The 23,656-nt window shown below is 62.8% G+C and overlaps 1 protein-coding gene across 2 annotated transcripts in view; it reads right to left on the minus strand.

The window, feature by feature from the left end:
- Positions 1-3,640: 3,640 nt before the first annotated feature.
- COL4A2 (collagen type IV alpha 2 chain) overlaps positions 3,641-23,656 on the minus strand; it is a 154,905-nt gene continuing 134,889 nt past the window's right edge. The window contains exons 30-48 of one of the 2 annotated variants that reach the window (XM_032315040.1): positions 21,656-21,817; positions 20,700-20,870; positions 19,831-19,974; positions 18,120-18,242; positions 17,647-17,828; positions 15,479-15,542; positions 15,208-15,282; positions 13,459-13,566; positions 12,667-12,774; positions 11,948-12,019; positions 11,504-11,629; positions 10,322-10,438; positions 9,587-9,748; positions 9,377-9,475; positions 8,899-9,045; positions 8,639-8,755; positions 7,827-8,018; positions 6,567-6,853; positions 3,641-4,602 (exon numbers count right to left, since the gene is read on the minus strand). In XM_032315040.1, coding sequence (XP_032170931.1) covers positions 4,345-4,602; positions 6,567-6,853; positions 7,827-8,018; positions 8,639-8,755; positions 8,899-9,045; positions 9,377-9,475; positions 9,587-9,748; positions 10,322-10,438; positions 11,504-11,629; positions 11,948-12,019; positions 12,667-12,774; positions 13,459-13,566; positions 15,208-15,282; positions 15,479-15,542; positions 17,647-17,828; positions 18,120-18,242; positions 19,831-19,974; positions 20,700-20,870; positions 21,656-21,817 — 2,714 coding nt within the window. In that variant the 3' untranslated portion in view covers positions 3,641-4,344. The remainder of the gene's footprint in view (positions 4,603-6,566; positions 6,854-7,826; positions 8,019-8,638; positions 8,756-8,898; positions 9,046-9,376; positions 9,476-9,586; positions 9,749-10,321; positions 10,439-11,503; positions 11,630-11,947; positions 12,020-12,666; positions 12,775-13,458; positions 13,567-15,207; positions 15,283-15,478; positions 15,543-17,646; positions 17,829-18,119; positions 18,243-19,830; positions 19,975-20,699; positions 20,871-21,655; positions 21,818-23,656) is intronic. The other variant, XM_032315041.1, reaches the window with a different exon arrangement.

The following is a 23,656-nucleotide window of genomic DNA, read 5'->3' on the forward strand; positions in this document are numbered from 1 at the left end:
GGCGGTTACTGACCCGAAGCCCCCTTTCCCGTGCTTGGTGGGTGGGCGGCTTTGTCGCCAGGAGATTCTAAGACAGGGAGGGTATGAGGCAGCAGGGTTCGTTTCTGAGAAATTTAAGGGGCGTCTCAGTCGACGTGGGCTGCTGGAACAACACGCAGGCTGGGCGCATCTCTCTCCTGCAGCCCTGGAGGCTGAAGTGGAGGTCCGGGGGCTGGCAGATCTGGTCGGGCCCCTCCCCCCTGCAGATGCCACCTTCTCACTGTGTCCACGAGTGGGCAGAGCGAGCTCTGAGCTCTCTTTCCTTGCAAGGATGCTAGTCTTATCGTGAGGACCCTACCCCCTGACCTCCCAAAGGCCCCACCTTCAGATACTGTCCCATGGCGGTCTGGGCTTCCAAAGACGGATTTTGGGGGAGAGAAAGGTTCGGTCGTCCATAACAGAGGTGTGGCAGAGGCTAGCAAGAAAGCAGTATGTTTCGTGAGTCGTTACTCTGGGGGAAGCGTCCGGTGACTGCGCTGAGGGCCGCGGTCTGCTGGGGGGTCCTGCCAAGACGGCCTCCTCTGCTCCCCTGCGGTGCGCCTTCTCCAGGCGCGAGCGTGGGCCAGCTGCGGGATGGAGCGAGCGCAGCCTCCTGTCCCTGCCTGGGGCTCCCCTGCTCCGACACCGGGTTCTTCGAGCCCATCCAGAGGCCTCAGACTTCAGTCCTACAGCAGAGCCCATGAGAGAGTGAAAATGAATCTGTGAGTCGTCAAGCTGGTTTAATTATCCCTTTGCTCGTGACCTGCCCTCGAAACCTGCCACCAGCCAGAGAGGCCCTGGGATTTGTCTCTGTGGCCTGTGCAGGAGAAAGTGTCCTGGGAAAGTCTTTTGTGGTCCCTGCTGGAAGGCAGGGCTGGCTGGGTTCCTGTGGCCCTTTCCCCCGAATGTTCTCTGCTTCTCTTGCCCATCTGCCCTGAGCACCCCCAGCTTGTGTCCCTGATTGGCCACGTGTTCTGGGGGCTGCCCAGGGATGGCGCGTTCTCTCCATCAACCACATGGAAGTGTTTCACCCTTGATTGTTCTAAAAATAGGCGTCACGTGGGCTCTGTCTCAGGTGGATTTTGGATGCCAGCCCGGTCCGTGGGTCCCAGCCTGCTCGTGGGTTCCCACCTCTGACCGCGTGGGCCCGGTCCCCACACAGGGAACCCGGTCAGCACTGGGGAAGCTTCAGGTCACTTGGGTCAGTGAGCCAGCCGGTGGAGAGACACAGGGAATTTCTTGGCTGGATGTGGGTTTGAGCTGGTGACCTCGAATATTCCTTCTTTTTCTCTGCGGGGGGGTGGGGAGGCCATGGACAGCTGGTTAGGCTGCTGCCCCTGGTCTCAGAGCCGCCACTGCGCATTCTCTCCCCGGGCTCCACCGTCCGCGCGATGGACGCCGCCTTCTCCACAACGTCTCTTCCTTGAATGTTTCTGGGCGCCTGAGGTGGGGTGTGGGGCAGCAGCAGCCTGCATGGTTTGGGCTGGGAATGGTGTAATTTGGGAGCTGGGAGCCCTGTTTCCCCCTCAGCACAGGCTGTGGGCTGACCTCTTAGAAGTACAACTTTGTCATTTATTTTTCTTTTTAAAGGTTTTTATTTATTTGACGCAGAGAGAGATCACAAGTAGGCAGAGCGGCAGCCCGAGGGAGAAGGGAAGCAGGGTCTCCGCTGAGCAGAGAGCCCAAGGCGGGGCTCGATCCTAGCACCCTGAGATCATGACCTGAGCCGAAGGCAATGGCTTAGCCCACTGACCCCCCCAGCCCCCAACATTGCTATTTCTGAACTCAGTTTTGACAGAGCTGCCTGCATGCGAGGAAAACCCTCACGCGGGTGTCCAGCCAGCCCCACTGCCAGCACCCGGTTTCCCCACATACCTTCCGTGTGCTGCTGTGTCCCCCTCTCAAGGTCGGGTCGGTTGTGCACCTGCTGTCCAACACCAGAGGCAGGCCCCATGGGTCCTGGCGTCGGGTTGTTTGTACTGGGAAGGCCTGGAAGCCTGGAAGCAGAGCCTGGTGCTGAGGGTCAGGGCAGGGTGAGCCGGGTGGGCTGGCCTGGGGAGGGGGACCCGCCATCCCCCAGACACAGCGTGTGTGCGTCTCCGGAAGCACTTCCCACCCTCCACCCTTGACCTAGCCCTCTGGCGGCCTCGCACATTCACGCCTCTGTAGGTGGTGGGGGTGGGGTTCCTGTGCTGGGGCAGGGAGGGAGACCCCCCAGAATCCCCATAACCGGGATGCAAGAATCCTCTTTCTAGGAGCCCTCCCTTCTCCAGAGCATAGAATTAGGGGTAAGTCAGCCCAGGGAAGAGCATGGGTCCCCCCTCCCACCACGGAGAGGCTGGACTCTGACTCCAGTGCTCAGATGGGCTCTGGAAGCAGCTGCAGTGGGGCCCGTTCATGTCATCACATGACTCGCACCTCTGGAGCTGGCCTACTGCAGCTGCCCTTTGCTCTTGAGCTTGAGCTGTGGAAGGAAGGCTCCCGGGAGTCGGCCTGTGTTCTGCAAGATCTCCCTCCCCCGCTGGTCCCACAAGGGTCAGTCTGTAGATGGGGAGGCCATCAGGGGCTGTGATCCACTAGGGAGAGGGTCCCCAGCGCCCCCGTCCTTCATGGCTTCCCGCCCAAGCCCAGCTGCCATCATGACTGGGACACACTTCGAGCCCCTTGATCTTGGGGACCGGAGTCTGGAATAGCTGCCTCCATGAGTTTTGCGGGGACCCCTGTGCTGGGCATTTTTCAAATCCTGGCTTCAAGCCTCACCTCCCATGCGGTGCTAGGGCTGTTGCTATGGAAACCATCAGTGTAAGGTGGTGCCCGTGGCATCTTACATGAGCTTTGCTGCTTTTCACTACCCCCACCTGGGATCCTGCTCAGCCCGCGCACCTGGGAGCACAAGGGACCGGACAGTCGCAGGCAGCCCCTGACCACGAGGGGCAAGAGCTGGCGCAGGGAAACGTCCCTTTTCAGTGCCTAGGCTGCACAAGGTGAGGCTCCTGCGGTCGTCCTCCGTGGGTGCCCACAGGAGGGAGCCCTACATCGCCCATGGTGGCTGCGCCCTTAGGAAGGGGTCCTCCTTCCTGGTTCACTCTGCCAGACCCCTTCACTCCCTCATGGGGGCTCATGACCCTAAAGGACCCTCCTGTGGAGAGTCCTTGTCCTGGTCAGCTTCTGGGGGAAGGCGAGTGAAGGTGGTCGCTGGTATATCTCGAACAACATCGTCAGGCGGAATGCTTACCTTGTGACGTGGAAATTCCCATTAGAAACATTTAATATGAGATTGAATTTTAAAGGGTAAAACAAGTTCTGAGCTGGGCTCCCAAAGACCAGAGAGACTGAAGCCAGAGTGTGCCTGTGGCTTTCCTGGCCGTTCGGAGATCTGGTCCGGGGCCTTGGGCGAGAAGCACCTGAGCGGCACCGCAAGTGTGTCTCCGCACGGCTCCCGCGAGTGGCGGCGGGGGCGTGGGAGCACGCACGGCTCCCCGAGTGCGAATGGCAGCGCCACACCCTGGCCTCCGCCTGCGGGATCTTGGGAGAAGTGCCGCGGGCACCGGCTCACCCACGTGGGGCTCGTGCCGGCCACCTGTGCCCTCGGACGCGAATGAAGGCAGCCAACGACACGGGGTATAAAAAGCTCAAAACCAACTTTTATTCTGTGGTGGTTACAGAGGTTAGAGGAGTCAGAGGCGTACAAGTCACCCAGGACAGAGGGTCAGTCCCCGGGGCCACTTGGGGCGGTGGGTTCCCGAGTGCGCCGCCCGGGGGCGGGGCGGACAGCAGAGCTGAGCCGCGGTCTGCTCCTCGGGGCCCTGCACCGGGGGGTCTGCAAGGACACGCGGGACAGGAGCCCCCGCAGGACCCGCTAAGTCTTCAAAAAGAAAAGGCACACCTGGCTTTCCTGAGGGGATTCAAAGTCACATCAGTGGTCTCTGGGAGGAAACAGAGCTGCTGGCGCAGGGACCGGAGACCCCGCCCTGGGGACCCGGCGGTGAGCTCAGGCTTCCTTTGTCCACACCAGCCCGCCGGGAGCTCCGTCGGCGGCTGGGGCGGTGCTCGGAAGCAGTGACTGCACAGGTGCGGAGGGAGAAGTTAGCGGAGAGCCTAGTGCGACTGGGCAGGGCTGCGGGGTGCGGGACAGCGCCCGCGGCGGGGAGCGGACCGGTACCCGCGCACGGCGAGGGGCTGTTTGGCATGAGCGCGGGTGCGGAATTTCTTTGGTAGCCTTTCCACCGGGCTTTCGGAGGCGAGAAGGAGCTCTGTCTGGGGGGCGCCCTCTGAGGTAACAGGATACGAGGAAGCACCGGAGCGGCCCCCGGCGGAGCGCGGCCCTCACAGGTTCTTCATGCACACCTGGCAGCGGCTGATGTGGGTGCGGATGAGCCCCGCCTTGAGGGTGTCGGCGGACGGCGCGCCCTGGAAGCTGGGCTCGGGGATGGTGGTGAGCCAGAAGCTGTACTTGTTGGCGTAGTAGTGGCAGGTCCCGCGGCCCCCGTTGCACTCGATGAAGGGCGTGGCGCGGAAGTCCTCCAGGCAGCTGCCCGGCGACACCAGCGACTGGCCACCGCCCTCGTCGCCCGCGGCCGTGTGCTGCACAGAGGGAGACAGGACCCGGCGGTAAGCGCACCCCCGGGGGTAGCCGGGGGCTGGGAGGCACTTCCCTCTCACTGCTCCCCCGCCCCTGGACATCTGCCCTCGCCTACACAGCCCGCCTGCAGCACGCTCCGGCGCTAGGGACGCGGCTAAGGCCGGGCGGCCCGTGGACAGCAGCCCCAGGGACCGGAGCCCACGCCCACAGCCGGTGGTTAAGTGAAAACCAGAACAACGGAGTGGGTTATCGCCAGTGGATGCGGGTGACTTCACCTGGGAAAATACTGTCTCCTGCATCGTCCACTCAAGGAATGAAGTGTTTGCCTGGCAGTTGCAATACCAGAATTTAACCTTTTTTTACAGAAAAAATAGCACCTGGGGGGCTTAGTTGTTGGGCACCTGCCTTCGGCTCAGGTCCTATCCCAGGGTCCTGGACTGGAGCCTGCATCGGGCTCCCTGCTCAGCGGGAAGCCTGCTTCTCCATCTCCTAGTCCCCCTACCTGTGCTCCCTCTCACAGTCTGTCTCTCAAATTATTAAATAAAATGTTAAAAAAACACAAAACAAAGTCATCGTGTGGGTCAGCCTGGGAGGCTGGTAAGGTAAAACGAAGGAGCAAGGACAGTGGCCCCTCGAGCCCCAGCTCGGCTTGTGGTTGTGCAGCGGGGACGGGCGCAGTTGGAGAATCCCTGCTTGCCGATTTGTCTGTAACCAGCGGGTGAGGTGGTGACCACGGTTTCCATCGGGGTACGGCGAACAACAACTAGCCGCTGAGATGACCGGGCTGCTGTGGTGCGGAGGCACCCGCGTCACAGGGACCTTCCTCCGGGTCTCATAACTGCGGCCGCTCTTGCCAAGGCACGCAGGAGGCTCGTGGAGACACGTGCCGCTTGGCGTGGGAGTGCGGGCTGTGGTGTGTGCACTGGGAGTGGTTGTGGCTACAGGACCCGGTAGCAAGGGAGGCTGTTCTGGGACGTTCTGGACCAGAAACCTGGGTTCTCCTCTCCGCACAAAACCACAGGAAGGGAAAGCTTTGGACTCTTCTGCTCACAGAACGGAAGAGGCTCCCTGGCCCAGAGCCGTGCTCTGCTTCGGGGGAGCAGACGCCTCCCGCCCCACCTGGTGTGAAGGAGCTGAGACTGCGCGGGGAGCGGAGGGACAGCCGGAGGGAGCCTCGGAGCTGGGGCTGCGTCGCTCCTTTATGAGGGACAAGGTCCATTTTGTTTTTGAATTTCTAAAGCAAGTTAAAAGATCAGAGTGTGTGGCTTGCCTACGCACAAGGCTCCCTGATGGTCACGTGCAACCAAAAGGGGTTTTTCTGTCTGTCCTCAAGAGTCACCTACAGGGTCAGCTTCTTGGAAAGCAGACCATGTGCCTGTCTTAGCACAGAACTCAGGATTCTGCTGCTTCATATGATTCAGCACTAGCGCTTCTAAAAACAGTAAGAGAGCAATTCTTCTCTTTTCCTACAACGTGCAGATTATGATATATATATAATTTATGAAATATTTAACACATTGGGTGTCTATTCAATATAGTAGGGAGTTATGACAGTTATAATAACTATCAGTGCATCACAAGGCCCACTATCCCTGCTGGACTTTCTTTCCTCTCTGCCATGGAGGAGTAAGCAGGAAAACTTTAGTGTTGCTATCATGGCAGCGTAGTTTATCCTGATTATACCCCACACTAAGGCATGGTGGCAAATTCATGGGCCCCATAGGTGGGGGCAGCCCATGCCTAACATGAGTCAGTTAGCAAAGTGCAGGCAAAAGTGCAGGCTGCATTCCAACTGTCATCCCCTTGGCCAGGCACCCTTGTGCAGTGCACAACCTGAACAACTGTCCTGTGTGGTTATTCTTACAAAGGCAGTTGTCTTGCTTCCCCAGGCAGCATGTGGTTGCGAGAGGAACTAGATCTCCACCCAGTTCCACGCTCAGAGAGAAAGTAGGCAGGTACCACGTACCATGAGGAAGGAGTATCCAATCCACAGACTCCGCCATCCAGCTGGGCAGTGGGGGATGGAGACGTCTTGGCTGTGCACTGCTATGGCGACAGCTGGGGCCTCACACACGGAGCAGCGGCTGATGTAGGGCTTGATGTCATCCTCAGCCACGGGCATCATGGGCAGCGGGGCGGTGGTGGACAGCCAGTAGGATTTGTCATTCCGGCTGGCGTAGTAGCACACGTCACCCGGGTTGCAATACAGGAAGGGCATGGTGCTGAACCGTGCCAGGCAGGAGCCTGCCAGCCCTGTGGAGAGGGGTCCCAGGGTCACAGCCGAGCAGGCCGGAGGAGGCTCCCGGGCATCAGGCCCACCCAGCAGCCGCCTGGGGGGGCCTCAGACCTGGTGTTTCTGCCCTGCTCTTCCAGAAGTTGGCACACACGCCTCTGGACGAGGCTGGGGTCGGCAGGGAGTGGGTCTTTATGAACAAACACGCTGGCTGGGGGTCTTAGCGCACCAGCCCCAAGAATCCTCCATGGGATCCAGACAGGTCCCGGCTTAGCACACCCTGAGGGGCCCTCCCAGCAGGACGGCCGGCCACACCCACCCCGAGTAAGGTATGAAGATCAGCTTGATCTCAGGGCAGGGCTGGGTGAGACCGGAGAGAGCCCGGCCCAGCTTAGAGCCCAGGGTGTGGCCCCACAGCAAGCCGGCCCTGCCCCGTGGCTGGACCAGGACGGCCCTGCCCCGCGGCTGGACCAGGACGTGCGGACAGGAATGTGCACAAACTGTCAGGGTTCCGCCTGACCACAGCCGTCACAGACGAAGGCGCCCTCCCTGCACATCCCCGCTTCTAGCGGAGGCTTGCCACACGTCTTCTATGGGCCTGGGAGGCATTTGAATTCCTTCTGGCGACCAGGCTTCCTTCAAGCAGGCGTGTGTACACACATTCTTGTCTGCTCTCCTGGGGCTTCTGCCTGCGGCCCAGGCTGCCCCTGGGCCTCCTTCTGCCTGCTCTCAGAGCCCACACAAGGGGCCGGTGGCTTAGGGGCCAGGCAGGGGGTGGGTGGGGGGCGAGGGCCGGGTGGGAACCCTGGAGCCCGGGGAGGCCGCTGTCGCGCACTCTCTGGGGTGCTGACCTGAGGCTCAGAGCTTTCACAGGACATTTTCGTGTTTTCTGCAGCCCAAAGTGGGAATGGGAGGCAGCCCTGGGTCCCGGGGAGCTGGACCGTCTGAGTGCGAACCTCACCGGGGTGGCCCGGGCCCGGCGGCGGTACCTACCCAGGTCCTGGTTGTGGGCTTTCTCCTGGCCCTCGAAGTACAGCAGGCTGTACCCGCCCCACAGCTTGTTCATGCCCACAGGGCACATGGGCTCGCGGTCGGTCTGGCTGTGCTTCACCAGCAGGTACCCGATGCTGACGCTGCGGCCCGGCATGCCTGGCAGGCCGGGGGTCCCTGGGCGGCCTGGCTCCCCTGGATCCCGGGAGATAGTGGCCGCCTTTCAGCTGCCGTGTGGACCTCAGCCCACCCGGCTCACCTCCTGCGGCTGCGGCTGCTCTCCCCGAGGCCCAGCCCTCACTGGCTCTGCCCCTCACAGATTGAGAGCATCCTGCGGACGACCCGATCTGCCAGGGTGCCGAGCCAGAGGCCAGGCACTGCGACCCTCGGAGCCAGAAGGAGGACTGTCCAGCCCCAACCCCACACATGGGCTTCCTCTGCCCGAGAGCCAGGCTCCTCCACCCCGGCCGGACCTCTTGGGGGCAGGCAGCTCCCTGCACGCATGGGCATTTCTGGGTTAGAAACGGGCCTCCCGTGACGCCCGCCCCAGGGGTGGCTTGACCCAGAGCACAACAGGACGGCCAGTGTGCCTCCAGCAGGACGACCCTTCAAACGCGTGGAATCCGCGGTCCTGGTCGAGCCTGCCTTTCCGAACTCCTCCCCTCCAGGGACACTGTCATCACTTCTTCACGGGACGTCCCTCCCCTGCCACTGCCCCGGCCTCTCCTCTCTGCTCGTTTTGGTGCCGTTGGATCCCTTCCCAGACCCGGACGGAGGGCCCTGCCCTCTGTTCCCGTTCCCCGTCCATCACTCACCTTCCTGGCCCACCGGCCCCTGCTGTCCCATGGGCCCCTGGTCTCCTCGGAATCCGGGGACAGCAGACACACCGCCTCTCCCCTGGGGCCCTGCCTTCCCGGGAGCCCCGCGGAAACCTGCAGAGACCCGGAACCAGAGGTCACCAGCACGGGACGCAGGAAGGGGGCACAGCATCACTGCGGCTGAATGAAGCCTTTTCAGCCAGAAAACCACAGTGAGGACAAAGCAAACACGAAGGCTTTGCAGCAGGGGCTCCCACCTGGTTCTCCTGGGGGGCCCTGGGGCCCCATCTCGCCCTGCGCCCCCGGGGGGCCTCTCCTTCCCTGTGGACCCACTGGCCCCGGCTGGATGGCAATCCTCTGGGGAATTCCTGCAATCCCAGGGGCTCCCACGGAACCGGGGGCACCTGGAAAGGGAGAAGAACACCCCGTTGGCACAGGAGAACCCTGTGGCTTTCCTGCTCTCATCCGTGTTCCGTTGTTTCATCGGCTGAACCCATCGGTGGAGCTTTCTGGAACCCCGCTGCTCTCAGAGACGAGGCGCATTATAACCCGTCTCAGAGTCGCTCAGCTCTTCGGGCAGTTCGTGTCATTCACCATGTCCCAGCGGAGGCGATGGCAGGTCCCCATGACAGAGGGGCCCCCAGAGGAGTCCCCAAGCCTGGGGGGCAGGGACAGTTCCGACGCCCATTCCCTGTGCCGAGATGGGGGTCTGCAGGGGTGCGAATGGCCACTTACCTGGGAGTCCTCGGTCTCCCTTGGGTCCCTTAGGGCCTCGGTCGCCTACACTCCCGGTGGCTCCTGTGTTTCCCATGAATCCTGGGTCCCCTCTGGGCCCTACAAGACAAGCAGGACATGGAGGACTCGCCTGTGTGGAGGGGGCTCCAGCCACCTCTGACCCGCGCCGCCGTCTCCCTAAGTTGAGGATTCCTTGGGGGGCACTGTTACCTTTCTCTCCCGGGAGACCGAACACGCCGGGCCGGCCCTGGGGCCCAGGGTCGCCGCCCCATCCTTTGGTCCCGGGGTTTCCCGGAGCTCCTGGGTTCCCCTCATCTCCTTTGCTCCCAGGAAGAGCAGCAGGCCCAGGCGGCCCGGGGGGCCCTCGGTAACCTGTGCACGTGCGTCACAAGAAAGAGGTTATGTGGGAGGGAGGCCTGGGCTCGGACGCAGGCTTGGCCACGGAGCGCCAGGACGCGCGGCAGGAGGTGCCCGGGGGCCAGATGCAAAGTCACTGGTTTGGGACAGTCTGGCGGGTCTAACACCGATGACTGTTTTCGCGTACGTACGCTAAAACTTAGCGTTTTCACCATTTGTAAGCATGCGGTTCAGGGGCTCCGAGTAAATCCATCACCGCCGTGCACCCCAGGACCCTCGCCTTCCCAAACTGAAGCCCCGTTCCCAGGAGTCAGCGAGTCGCCACCGCCTCCCCCAGCCCCAGCTCCCGCTTCCTCCCTTCCGGCTGTGGATCTGAGCACTCTCGGGCCGTGAGCCAGTGGCCTCTTCCAGCTGCGGATCTGAGCACTCTCCGGCCGTGAGCCAGTGGCCTCACAGTGCCCGTCCCCTCCTGTGCGCCTAATTTCACTTTGCACAATGTCCTCAAGGAGGAGACGAAGTCTGTTGCATCCCCAAAGTAGGCTGGTCCCCACCAGCTTCTGCCCCCATAGAAACGGGAGTCCTGCTTACCTTCCAGGCCAAATATGCCCGGCGCCCCTTTGTCACCAGGTAAGCCAGACACGTTGGAAGGTGGGGTGACGCCTGGGAACCCCTGACGTCCGGGGCTCCCGATGGGGCCTCGTTCCCCTTGGGAGGGAGACAGAAGAAACCTGTTTGAGGAGCAGCATCCCACGTTTCCACACATGGTTTCCCCTCCCTGCCACTTCCTGCCCCGGGTGGGGGCAGGAGGCTGTGCTGGGAGCCGCCCAAGGCTGGGTCCAGGGAGGGCCCGTGCATCGAGCTTGGTGATGAGCCTGGGACAGTGTGTGGCCCTGAGAGCTTGGCTCTGTTGCTCGCCAGCCCGGGTGTTGGCACCAGATGTGCCAGTCCTGGCTGCATGAGGCCTCTGGGCCACACGGATGCTCTCAGTCCCCACTGCGGCCACCCTGTGCTAGCTTGGGCCCCAGCCCTGTTTCAGCTCAGTGTCAATGGGGTGTCTTAGTGGAGAGTTCCCTCCCCGGTCACGGCCAGAGCCTGCGGCCCAGCGGGCAGCACCACCCGTCGGTGCAGACGCCACCGGGTCACGGGGCTGCCGTGACTTCCGTGCAGGGGGGGCGGCCTTGCAGCGGACGGACTGCCCCGGGACCCTCGGATGGAGCGTAGGGGCTCCCTGGCAGGGGCGACAAGGATTCCCGAAAACAGATGCTGCACAGACAGCTGAGGGATGAGTCGGGGACGCCGGGGCGCTCTGGGGCGCACGGCTCAGCGGAGGTCAGGGAGAGGTACGGGCTCACAGTCGCCCTCGCAGACAGACAGACAGACAGCCGCCGGACCCTGAGCTCTGGGGCAGGCGTTTCCCCGACGTATAAATGCGAGTAAGAGAGGCGATCTGTGCCCTAGGTCCTCGCCCCCGCCGAGACGCGTGCCGCTGGACGGACCCTAGGTCCTCGCCCCCGCCGAGACGCGTGCCGCTGGACGGACCCTAGGTCCTCGCCCCCGCCGAGACGCGTGCCGCTGGACGGACCCTAGGTCCTCGCCCCAGTCACTACCGCGATGGGCTATAACAGAGTATGATGCGGGGGCGCTGGCCAAGAGGTTCTGCAGAGCAACCGGCAGGGCCCGTGCCCGCTCGGCGCCTCATCTCTCAGACTCACAGATGCCCGCCCGGGGCTGGCGGTGCAGGCGGTGCTCCTGGGCGGAGCTCGGCCTCACCTGGGTCTCCTCGCTCCCCTTTCTGTCCTGGGGCTCCGAAAGGGCCTGGGCGGGTGTTGGGCTCTCCTGGGTCACCCCTGTCCCCGGCAGGACCAGGGAAGCCGGGGTCGCCGTGGATGTCCGCACCTGCGGTGGGAGACAGCAGTGGCGTGAGCTTCCTGGCCTGAGCCAGGCTGATCTGCAGACGCGGGACAGTCGCTGTGCCGTGAGACCCGGGAGCAGAGCCGGAGTTCACCGCGGAGATTTCAGGGGCCAGGCAGCGTCCGTGCCCCAGACCTGATGGTGGCTGAACCCCTTCTCGGTCTGCGTAAGCACCAGGGCCCCCACCCATGCGGCCCCCGGGGGGAGCTGCCCTGATCCCTGAGCCCCTGAGGCTGGGATGCCCCTCAGCGCCCCCTCCCCCACGGCTGGGTGTGGCCACGTGGCCGGGGCAGCGGCGGGTACCTGGGGATCCCGGGAAGCCTTTGGTGCCTGGCAGTCCGTGCAAGCCGCTGACGCCGTGGATGCCAGGAAAACCTGTGCGGGTTTCGTTCATGGTTACCGCGCGCGCCAGAGAGTGAGGGGACCTTAACCTGACTCAGCTCTGCTTCTGTTTGCTAGTTCACGGTCACCCATCGGGTTCACGCGGAGGCCTGGCCCGTTCCACACAGCACGACTTGTCAGTCACGTGCGTGTCACCAGGAGATGCACTTCCCACCGAGTCTGTTTTCCTGGAATCTTTCTGCAGATTCCTCACAGCCTTGCGGGGAAGTGGTGTGTCCTTTCTTCCCCGCGCCCCCGAGGCACTCTGTGGGTTTGGTTTGTAAGAACCGTGCTTGGAACCAGCGGTCTGGCTGGATTCCCAAGGACACGCAGTCCTAGAGCAGACACGGGAGGCAGGGGGTGGGGGGGACGCCGCCTGTGATGTGGGCACTGAGTGTGGGGGGTTGTGGGCCCCTTTCATTCCGAGCAACACAGCCTTGAGGGCCTGTCCCGGGCTGGGCCAGATGACTCCTGAGCTCCGGCCAGCCCTGGACAGAACATCTGCTTCTGGCCACGTCGGCGTTGCCTGGGTGCCGACCAGCGGGGTCAGCCCGGCCAGCAGGAGCTCTCCCCAGCCCGCCAGGCTGGCTCAGAACGACCCCATGTGTCAAGTCGGCAAAGGCAGAAATGCTCTTTCTTACCTGGGGATCCTGGAACCCCCGGCCAGCCGAAGTCTCCTTTGTCGCCGGGCCGTCCTGCCCGCCCTGGCTCTCCCTGGGGCCCCTGCAGGCCTGTCAGTCCTGGGAAGCCTGAGGGGGACACACGTGTCCTTAAGTGGGACTGAAGCCTCAGTTCAGGTCCTCGCTAGAGGAGGAGGGCATCGTGGGAGAGCACGGCCTTCCTTCCAGCCGGGAATCACCCCACATTCAGGTGCATTGGGGGTGAGGCAGCCTTGCCAAGGAGAGAGCAGCTTGCATTCCCCCATTCTCGTTCTGTCCTCCAAGCAGGGGTGCCCAGAGGACCTGGAGATTTGGAGGATGGGGGTCAGGGTTCCCAGGTCCCACACAAAGCAAGGTGAAACAAAGCAAAAGCAGCAGCAAGAAAAAAGCTCGAAACGAGTTCCCTGTTCACTTTCCGCCTTAACTCGGGATCTGCAAACCCGTTCCGCGTACTCCGCTGCACGGAAGGGGTCCCGGAACCAGGGCTCGGTCTGCGTTCACGGGGAGACAGACACTGGGCCACACAAGCATGTGCATCAGCCCCCTGCGCGTCCCCCTGCGGCCTGTGGCTCGGTCCTCCCCTGAGTTTGGTTCTAAGGCCGAGCTAGGTCACAGGCAAGACGCACGCACGAGGCAGCCTCCTGGGGCAGAGTGCGGTAGCAGCAGACAAGGACACAGGCACCTGGGCCGCCTCAGCGGGGTCTGGAGGGTGGAGGCTCAGCCGGGCGGGGGAGGAGGCACACCCAGAGGCTGTGGGACGGCAAGAGGTCATACCTGTTTGCCCTTTGGCTCCGGGAGGGCCTTGGACGCCGGGCATGCCTGTTATCCCCGGGAAGCCGACTTCGCCCACTGTTCCTTTCTCCCCGAAGAAGCCCTTCAGCCCTGGAAGCACAGAGTCCTGCTTGGAGCAGGGGAGGCGCCGCATCCCTGGGGCCCAGCCCTCGCAGGGCTCAGGGGGACACCCCGAAAGGGACGCTGTCTTTCCACGTTGGTGCTTCTGCTGTGAACGGGCTGCGCATCGGAGCGCGGTCCTTCCGCCCCAACACCGTCTCCAAGTCAGTGGCCCTGCGCGCTGGTGTCCACGCCCGTGTGCTGGGTGGGGCTGACCGGGGCGACCCCAGGACACCAGGGAAATGCTCGTGAGTCGCTGCAAGCCTTGGCCAGAAAACGCATCACGGCTTTGCCTTCGTCTCTTTGGATGGCCGGCTCTGGAGGATGCCCGCCGCCCTGCCCTGAGCACATCCAGCCCGCGGGAGAGGCCCACGCGTTTTTCATGGTCTTGAAGAGCAACCACGAAGCAGCTCTGCTTATTTCTACTGATGCTTTCAGTGTCATAGCAATCTGCGCCGAGCCTCCCTTTGCCGGGTGCGCCTTCCTTCACAACCACCTGCGTCGTCCCCCCGAGGACAGGCCTGAACTCCGGTGCCCCACCGGGACTGGATGTGATTCGGGCTCCCTGGGGCACCCCCTCGGCTGTACGGGTCGGCCTTGTGGCTGACCTCTCGGGCACCCCCTCCCATCTGAGGGACAGGGACACACCCCGAGGGTGCCTGACGTCATGGCCCGTGTGCCCGGGACCCTGGAGTCCTGACATCTGGTCCCCTGGCCGTGCGCATGGGGGAGGCTCTGCTTCCTGGGCCCGTGGGTAAGTGACACCGAAATGTTCAAGGGGGAACAGCCCTGACTCTCGGTGGGGGGCCGCTGCTCGCCCCTGACGCGTCTCCAGCTGAATGGATGGGAAATGGGGTCCTTATCCCTGGCTACAGAGCAAACATGGCCTCACGCTTCTGCTCTTCTAGACCAAAGTGTCTGAGAAATTCTTGAGAAGAGGCGCTTCCGCGAGTCCAGGGTACCCTTGGGGCAGGGAGGGAAGCCGCCGGGAGACCAGGTTCAGATCGGCAGCGAGCCCCGCAGAGCCATTCGACGGGCCCCTTTCTGACTCCACGCGAGGCTGAATCCCCGTCCACTCCGGCTTCTAGACAAAGCACGGGCTCAGCAGCCTCCCTATGGCCAAGCTAATGGACACTCTCTCCCCCTCCAGGGCCGCCCCTAGGACTGCAGCAGGGAGGGGGCCCCCCCGGGGGATAAAACCCCCGGGAGGCACCTGTCCCAGATGCGCACAAGCAGGAATGTCCGCCTTGGACTCGCGGGATGCTCTGACGGGAGGAGGGAGCGCCGCGTTGTCCCACGAGGCCCCGGGCCTGGCGTGCCGCTCGCTCCAGGGACTGGCCTGACGCCCACTGCCCTCTGCTGAGCCCCTCCCCATTTACAGGACGTGCTTGTCACTGTGCCATCGGCTTCCTGTCCTCTAGTGTCCCTTTCAGGGACAGACAGAGCTTTCCTGACTTGGTCTTAAGTTTTGTTTAATAAACAACTCCCGCGTCTTGCTTGCACGTGGGCTGGAAGACGTCAAACATTCCCTGAAACGTGGCTCAGCCACACCGGCAGTGACCCAGTGCCCGAGGGAGCCGCCGTGGGGCTCGGGGCTGTCGCTCAGTGAAGGGGCAGGAAGGACTCACGTACCTGGGGCTCCGGCCGCACCCCGCTCCCCCTTCAGCCCAGGCCTTCCCGGCAGATTGATGGTGTCTCCGATGTCACCTGCGGTGGGCGGAAAAAACAGCTGACGACAGGCCTTCCTGTCGGCAGGTGGTTAGTTCTGCAACTTGGCTGCGTCACGTTCCTTATAGGAATAATTGGCTTCGAAATCCCTCAGGCATCTCGGGGTCTGACCACCACACCTGCCCGGGGTGCTCTGGATGGCGGACGGCCCGCGGTCGCGTCCCAGCATACTCACCGAAGTCACCGGTGGGGCCGACCTCGCCATACAGGCCCGCTCTCCCCGGAGCTCCCTTGTCGCCCTAGAACGAGGTCAGACGTGGAAACCTCTCAGAAGGCGTGCACGAGGTTAGCCGGTAACCCTGGAGCGTAGAGCCTGTCCAGCTGCCTGGCTAAAACCCACACGCTGGGTTTGTAATCTGATCGGCCTGCAGCAAAGCCCTCGAGTGTTCCCACGCAACAGTGGATTCTACTGGACCGAGCGGGCTTACTGACGCTAGGGGCAGAGACGACGGGGTTCGCAGGGAAGTGACAGCGGTCACGACGGTCGTGGTGACACGCATGGCTACCCGCGTCCCGCCCCGTCCGGCTGTGCATGTGTGACTGTGCGGGGTCCCGTCCCAAGAACTTCATTGAAACTTCAGGACAACCCTGTGGAGTAGGTCCTCGGTGTCCCCTTTGACAGACGAGCAAGGGGAGGCCCGGAGAGGCTAACTGCTCTGCGGAGATCACCCCGCCGGGAAGCGGCAGGAGGCAACCGCACAGGGCCGCTGGGCTCCCCAGGTTGCTCTGATGTCGCCCGGCTGTGTTCTGCTGCGGTCGCCAAGACAGCCCGAAATGACGTTGCATCTGTGGATAGTGAGCATGTAACCCCGGAAAGCACGGTTCTCCCTGCTCCGATGGAGGGCGGCCCCGGTCTGTGCTGCAGTGTGGGCAGGGGCCACACAGTGATCTCTCCCGGTGCGGCAGACTCGAGTCTCCGAACGAGGACCCCGGCTCTGCTCCAGGAGCAGCGGGGAGGCAGCGCCCAAGGCCACGTCCCTGTTCAGACGCCGCCCCGCGCTCCGTTCTCTCGGCGTCCTCTCCGGACGGGGAGCTCACGTCCGTGTGGCACACTCATCGCCACGGCTCCACGAACGTCACTCGCGTGCCTCGCAGACGAAGACATGGGATGTTTTCACACTCCAGAAGGTTTTCTTGCACCCCTTCCTAGTCCCCAACTCTGCCCGGGACAGCCACCGTCTGACTGCCATCTGTCACGGTTGTGTGGGCTCCTGACCGTCACACGCACGGGTCTGCGTTGTTCGGACTTTCTGCTGTAGCTTGCTCAGCACGACGTCTGTGCGAGTCACCTGTGTGGCTGCATTTCTGGGGAATTCTCTCGCCTGTGTGCATCGGCTCCCCGTCGGCCTGGGCGGCGTCTTGTGCTCGTCCTCCCAAGGCTTGGCGACTGGGGCTCTCCCAGGCTTGGCGACTGGGGACCATGCTGCAGGGAACGTTTCCATCCTTTTTATTCTAAGGGGCCGCTGGCCGCACACGAGGTCCTGTGAGCCACAGAGCCCGGCGGGGACGGCAGGCAGGCCGTGGAGGGACACAGACATGTCATGTACGTCGAGAGGGCCGGCCAGAGCCCATGTGGGCTGTTGCTGAAGGGCCACTGCCGGGTGGTGAGACTTTCTGCTTGGCCCGGCACATGCTCAGCCCACCGTGAATGCCGGGGAGGGGTCCACGTGCTGAGCCCCCATGCGCGTGAGCCCTGTGCGTGTGAGCCCCGTGCGTGTGAGCCAGCTTCACACAACGGCGGGACAGAAGAGGTTCCTGTACTACAGTCGCTGGACAGCTGCCCGCCAATGGACAGCCGCCCACCACGGAACGCACGCCGCGCCCGGGGCCCTGTGATACTGCAGGTGGCCGCCAGCCATGCCTGACCCAAGAGGAGGCAGGTGCGGAGAGACTGGAGCCCTGCCTGGGCTCAGAGGGTGTCCCTGTCACATGGCAACATGGCACCTGGAGCCACAGCGCAGACACGGAGGAAAGCAATGTGTGAACGCGGCCGGGACGCTCTCCGTGCTGTGACCCAGGGATGGGTCCTCAGTCCTGACGTCACGCATGCTTGAGTTTAGGGTTTGGAGAGCTAAACGGCTAGTGTAGTGTTCTTTCCGAGCCCCCAGGGTAAAGCGTGGACACCTGGCTCCATGCGACGGCAGCCCACGGGACGGCCGGCCGTGCTGCGGGTGCCACACAGATCACCGACGGTGGTGGTCTGAGCACCGTGTCTCCTTCCAGTGACCCAGGGACCCCAACTCTGAAGCTGGCCACGCACCGCTTGGACCGCAGCAGACGTGAGACCACAGCCCGCTCGAGAGCAGAGGGGAGAAGAGTGATTATGGGGAGACGCGCACTTACCCGACTTCCTGTGAACCCGGGAAAACCTATGATGCCAGGGGGGCCGGGCACGCCGGGGAATCCTGGTAAACCCGGCACTCCAGGGACGCCAGTGTCTCCTTTGACTCCTTTGATGTGGCCTGGCTTCCCTGGCAACCCGGGGATGCCTGACAGCCCGGGGACGCCCGGCATTCCGGGAACACCTGCGGGAGGGCCCCGAGTGAGTGGTACCTGTGCCGGCGTCAACGCCCCAGGAGGATGCGGCCGCCCTCCCCAAGCCCTGCACTTTGTGGTCCCGACGTCCGCACGTCTGACCCCGGGACCGTGAGGCTCCTCGGTCCGCGGAGGACCCGCAGGCCGCCTGGCCGAGGTGTCGGGGTCAGAGGTGCTTGGACACTGTGGCCCGTCTCGGGCAGAGAGGCGTCTGGTGCAGAAGCTGCCGCCGTTGGACTGGGGGGGTGGGAGGGGGGGAGGGGCGGGCGGGCTGTGCTCACCTTTCAGGCCCAGGTACCCTTTCAGCCCCATGGGCCCCTCGTCGCCTTTCTCCCCTTTGATGTCCTTCATTCCTGGCTGGATGATGGGAGGTGGCCCTGGGGGTCCGGGGTCTCCACGGCTGCCTGCAGGGGAACAGAACGCAGTGTCTCTCTTGGCCTCTGAGCCAGGCCGAGGGGCACGGGAGGAGCCGCAGCTGTCGCAGCCAGCGAGTCCCGAGGGGCTCTGAGCTCCAGCCGGCATGGACCCCCGGTCCCCACTGGGCCTGAGTGGGGGCAAGAGTGTCCGAGAGAGGCCGAGGCCGAGGCTACCGTCCGGCTTACCCCACGGCCCCTTCTGCACGTGAGCCGCGTGCGGACGCGCACCCCTGCCGCTGCCGGACTGCAGGACATCTCCTCACCCGGAAAGGAACCCTGCGCCCGTCAGCAGTCACCCCAGCTGCTACCTACCCCCCGTCCCCGGAGGCCGCACATCCACGGCCTGTCTGCAGAGCCCCCTGTTCCGACATTTCCCATCGAGGGAAGCAGACGAGGAGGGAAAACGCTCTCAATTTTACCCACACTCCAGCAGGTTTCAGGCCATGGTTTTTCCTTCTTGCCGGTCAGCACTCCTGCGCGTGACAACCGTGTGTCACTGGCCCACGAGGGCTCGTCAGCCTGTCTCTGGTTTTGGGTGTTGGGAAGCACGCTGCCGGAACGTCCACGTGCAGAGCCCACCTTCCCTCTCCGGGGCTCGACCAGACAGGAACGTGCTCGGTGCCTCTGTTTGCCTTTCCAGGCAACCACCAGGCTGCTCTCACCACTGGCCGCGCGTGTCGCGTGCCCCCCAGCCGCGGGCGACGAGCACGCCCTCAGTAATGCTGGTCATCAGTAATTCTGTTTTCAGAGGTCACGGTGACACTTGCAGAACAAGGGTGTCCACACAAGTCATGGAGATGTGGCTTGTTGCAACACACTTTCTGGACAAGGAGCCTCCCACGTGGGGTCCTGAGCAGCCCGCCCACGCCAGGCTTGACGCGACCTCGTGTCTGCGGGTCACGACCTCCTCGGAGTGGTGCTGCGCCTTCCGCCTGGAGTACAGAGTCCCCGCTGGTCAGACGACGTTCCCCTCCTTTGGGGTTTACCTTCTGCTTCTCCCCCGGCTTCACCTGACCTCCCGCTCGCCATGAATAGTCACGCCGGAAGGCTTCCTACGACGCGTCGCCACGTCCCTAACGTAGCTGCCGCTTTTGTGCTTAAAGGTTTCCTTCGTGTAAGCTCAGGGGTCACGGGGACATGAGCCGCGGCACGGGGAGGACGGCTGATATGACCCTGAACAGCGTGTTTCAGAGTTGCTACGACTGCGGAGCTGGAACGTCCTCCTCAGGAGAAAGCTCCGTGACTGTGGTGGGGACTCGGTGGTGACAGGTGGTGACCAGACTTACGTACCAACACGGAACCTCATGGCGTCACCCGAAACTGAGCTTGCATTTAATTTTACCTCCACAAAAACTTCTGTTGAATATAAACAAGAAAGTTTCCTCTGGTTGGATTCTTCTCTTGCGACGCTGCCGGTGGGCTGAAGCTGGGTGAAGTCTCCTGATTTTTGTTAGTTTCCTTCTTTTCTAATTGTGCCTAGGTTTGGGGTTCCTGGAAGTTCTGCTTTAGGCAGAGCTACACTCCACAGAACTGAGCTGCGACCCCGTCAGAAAGGCGTTTCGAGAGCTGGACGTACCTTTCACACCCGGCTCCCCCGCCAGGCCCTTCAGTCCTGGAACTCCATAAAATCCGGCCTCTCCTTTGTTTCCCGGAAGCCCGGGTCTTCCTTTGAGCCCGACCATGCCTTGGAAACCGTCCATCCCGGGCGAACCTCTCCCGCCTGCAGAGGGACGAGAAGCTGGGTTAGCCACGGGCACCCGGGGCTTTTCAGTCTCGCTCGTCGGGGACGTTGCTGCGGAGTGACGCTCGGAGGCGAAGATTCCTACCCTGAAATAGGGATTCTGGGACACCGTTGCTAAGGGGCCCGTCCGCTGACCTTCGAGCAGACTGAGACGCACAGAGTGGCGCAGAGTCTGCCCGCCGGCCGACCGGCCGCTGGGGCCAAGACGGACGGCCAGTGTGCGTCAGTCTTATGAAAGACCCAAGGGAAACAGATGGCGACCTATGTCCGTGGCCGCCCGGAGAGGACACGACAGGACGTCAACCCTGTGCACAGTGCGAGGATCCCACAAAGGACCCCTGGAGAGACAGATCACCGTGCGGCCCCACCGTCAAGGACCAGAGGGCTCCCTTCTAGGAAAACTGGCCTCTGTCTGTGTGCAAATAAACCGAGCCCAGGGACCAGGTATTTCCTTGGTTTTGGTTTTGTAAAACCGACCAGCCTCCGGATTGGACTCCAGGGTCCTGAGAGGTCTCCCACCGGCTCTCGGTACGAGTCACTCAGCATTTTGGGGCAGGCCAGTCCCACTCAGCCTAGCAGCTGTGGCCCTTTCCCCCAGGTAGGACGCCTCCTGGGGCCCCGGCCCACCGGTGAGCGGGGCTGGCCTCTCCCAGTCCCAGGGTAACCAGTGCCCACTGCAGGGAGCGCCGTGTGTCCGCTGTTACCTTTCTGCCCGGGGACACCAGGCATTCCGCTCATTCCTTTGAACCCAGGACTTCCTCGGGGGCCTCTCTCCCCCAGCAAACCAGGGTCACCTCTATCGCCGGAGAGACCCTTCATGCCCACGGGGCCAGGGACACCTGTGTCCCCTGGGTCCCCTCTGTCTCCAGGCAGACCTGAAAAGCAGAGAAGAGGGAAGAAGAAAATGCTGAGCAAACTTAGAAGAGCTCAGTGCTCCTGGGGCCCGTCACCCTGGACAGCACCCGAGGGACATCGGCGCCCCAGCCTCCACGTGGGGCACTCGGCCTCTCTGTGGAGGGCTCCGGGAGGCGAATGGCCATGGCTTCATTCCCGTGCCTCCTGCCCCCAGCCTCCCGGCCCTGAAGGAAGCCCCTTCTTCTCTTCCCCGATTCTGTCCCTTTCAGAAAACCTTTCCCTCCTCAAAGCGCAGCAGCGATTTTGAAGTTCCGCAGGGAAATTTCATTTTTCCTACTGACGTCTCCCGGGGCCCCAAGTACAGCAGGAACATGGACGTTCGGTTTCTTGTTTGGAAAATCCATGTTGTGGTTTTGGAACCTGTTTGGGCTGAGCTGTGTCCTCCCCCCGTGTCGTATGTCGGAATCCTAAGCCCCGGGACCCTGGGGTGTGGGTGCCCTGCAGGACAGGGCCCGGAAGAGGTAATTCCAGAGCAACGGGTCCGGTCAGAGGCGACCGGTGTCCATCTCAGAAGAGATCGGGACTGGACGCACCCAGGGGGACGTGAGACGTCCGGCCTCAGAGTCCGGTGAGAATAACTGTCCATCGTTTAGTTGGCTCAGCGGGAGGTTCTCTCGGAACCCCTACAGCTCTGGGAAGGGGTGCCATGGAGCCCAGTTTGAGAACCCCTGGGTAGGCTGGTGCTACCTCACTTGTCAGTCACGTGAGGCCCCGACCTCCACCCAGGGGATGGGGGGATCCTTACCTCCGTGACCAGGGGCGCCTGGCCGACCCAAGGGCCCCTCCTGGCCTGGAGCTCCTGGGAAGCCGTGCTGTCCTGGCGGCCCGGGCAGGCCTGGCTGGCCTGATGGTCCTGGGAAGCCCGGCTGGCCCTTCAGGCCTGGCATTCCCGGCATGCCCTGGCTTCCTGCGGGACCAAGACAGGGGTGTGAGGTCGGCCCTGCACCCGCAGATGCAGCCGCCTCCTCACAGACAGCATTTCGTTGGCTCCGGAGAAACCCACAGGAGGCCCACGAGTCTCGGGGATCAGCTCACAGTGACCCCGAGGTCACCCGGCCCCACGGCTGGCGTTGGCGCTTCCTCCCACCGACAGCCCGTCCGGCGAGCACACGGAGCTCACACCGGCAGCCTGGCGCCTGGCTGAGAGCCCGAGTTTTGGCTTTTTTTTCACTCAATGTTCTATTTGGAGCATTTTGCCACATTCTAAAATATCCTTTACGTGTTAGAGGGCAGCGTGCGTTGGAGGACCGTGTCACGTGGACACATCGGGAGCCCGCCTGTCCCTGCTCTCACAGACGGTGCCGTGAGGGAGCGGCTGGGAGCCTGGATCTGTGCCGGGGGCGGGGGGGGGGGGTCACTTCTTCCAGAAGGTGTCTTGGAAGCTGACTCTGTGGGTCCCCACTGCGCTCATTTAGCCGTGGCCGTGCGGTCCTGCGTCTGCACCCCTGTTCCCCGTGGGCTCTCCTGGCCGGGCCTGAGCCCGGAGCCCAGAGCCCGGAGCCCGGCAGGGCAGGCAGGGTGGGCGCGGGCAAGCGCCGGATCCGACTCACAGGGCAGAGACAGCAGGACAGTCCTTTCTTTCCGTGTTTGGCTTTGGTAGAAAGTTTTGTTCTTTGCTACTATTTTCCTTTGGGGATTCAGATATTTTTCTTAGAGATTTCAGTATTCTCCACGTACACGGATGGATCTCCTCACGGCTCTTGTGACGTTCACTCTACTCTGCTGCCCAAAGTTCCATTGTGTTTTTGACGTGAAGATGAGCATTCGTAGGCAGATTTTATGCACCGTGTGTGTGTGCGTGTGCGTGTGTGTGTGCGCACACACGTGCACCGCTTCTTCCCTTGCTTTTATGCTTAGAGCATCCTGCCCACCCCACCCACGGGTCCCATGAGCAAGTATTTTCTCCCATTCCACCCCCCCGCCCCACAGTCCCTGGCCTCTCTTCTTTCTTCCTGGACTTTGAAGCTCAGCGCGTTCCTTCCGTGGGCACCAGCAGGACGGGCGATGGCCGTTTCCAGTGCTGCTCCGGTGACCTCCCGACACAGATGCTCACCGAGCCCACGACTACGGCCCATGCTGGCTGCCCCGCGTGGAGGGTGGACAGGTCGGTGGACGAGGGAGGCGCATGAACAAAAGGGACCGAGACAGTGTTGGACCGACCCAGAACTCGCCGTGCAGGCATGTGTCCCAGGTGTCTGATGTGTGGACGGAACGGGGCAGAAAGGTCTGCAAAGAGCGGGAGCAGATTTGAAGCAGAATTCCGCCAAGACGTTCTCCCCCGAGATGCACAGGTGCGTGTCCTCACGTTGTCCAGTCCCGCTACGGGAAGTGAGCGCGCTGTTCTGGCCCAGCTTCTCCTTTGGGTTAACAGAGTGTAGCGCTCGTGGGGCTGATGGTTTTGGACGGCAGGCCATGCTGGAGACGGCCAGGTCTGACTGGGGAGTCGGGCCCCTGCTGTTCCTCCATGACGGTGGGCAGAAGGCATCACCATCAACAGCCCTCCAGGCTGGTGAGCTGACGGGGCTCACGGGGGAAGAGGCTGTCGGGTCTGTACGTCCGAGCCCGGTTTCTGGACGCCTCTGTCCCTGGAGCGGGGAGTGGGCGGGTCAGGCCGCAAGAAGGACTCTGCACCGACTGCGGCGACGTGCGTGGCCTCAGAGCTCATCATCGGATCCCGATATTTTAACTCCATTTCCATTTCTAGAACATCTGCTGAAAAAGGAATACCTACAAAGAATCTGCTTCC

This window comes from Mustela erminea, chromosome 15, assembly GCF_009829155.1.
Source record: "Mustela erminea isolate mMusErm1 chromosome 15, mMusErm1.Pri, whole genome shotgun sequence".
Classification (NCBI taxonomy): Eukaryota; Metazoa; Chordata; class Mammalia; order Carnivora; family Mustelidae; genus Mustela; species Mustela erminea.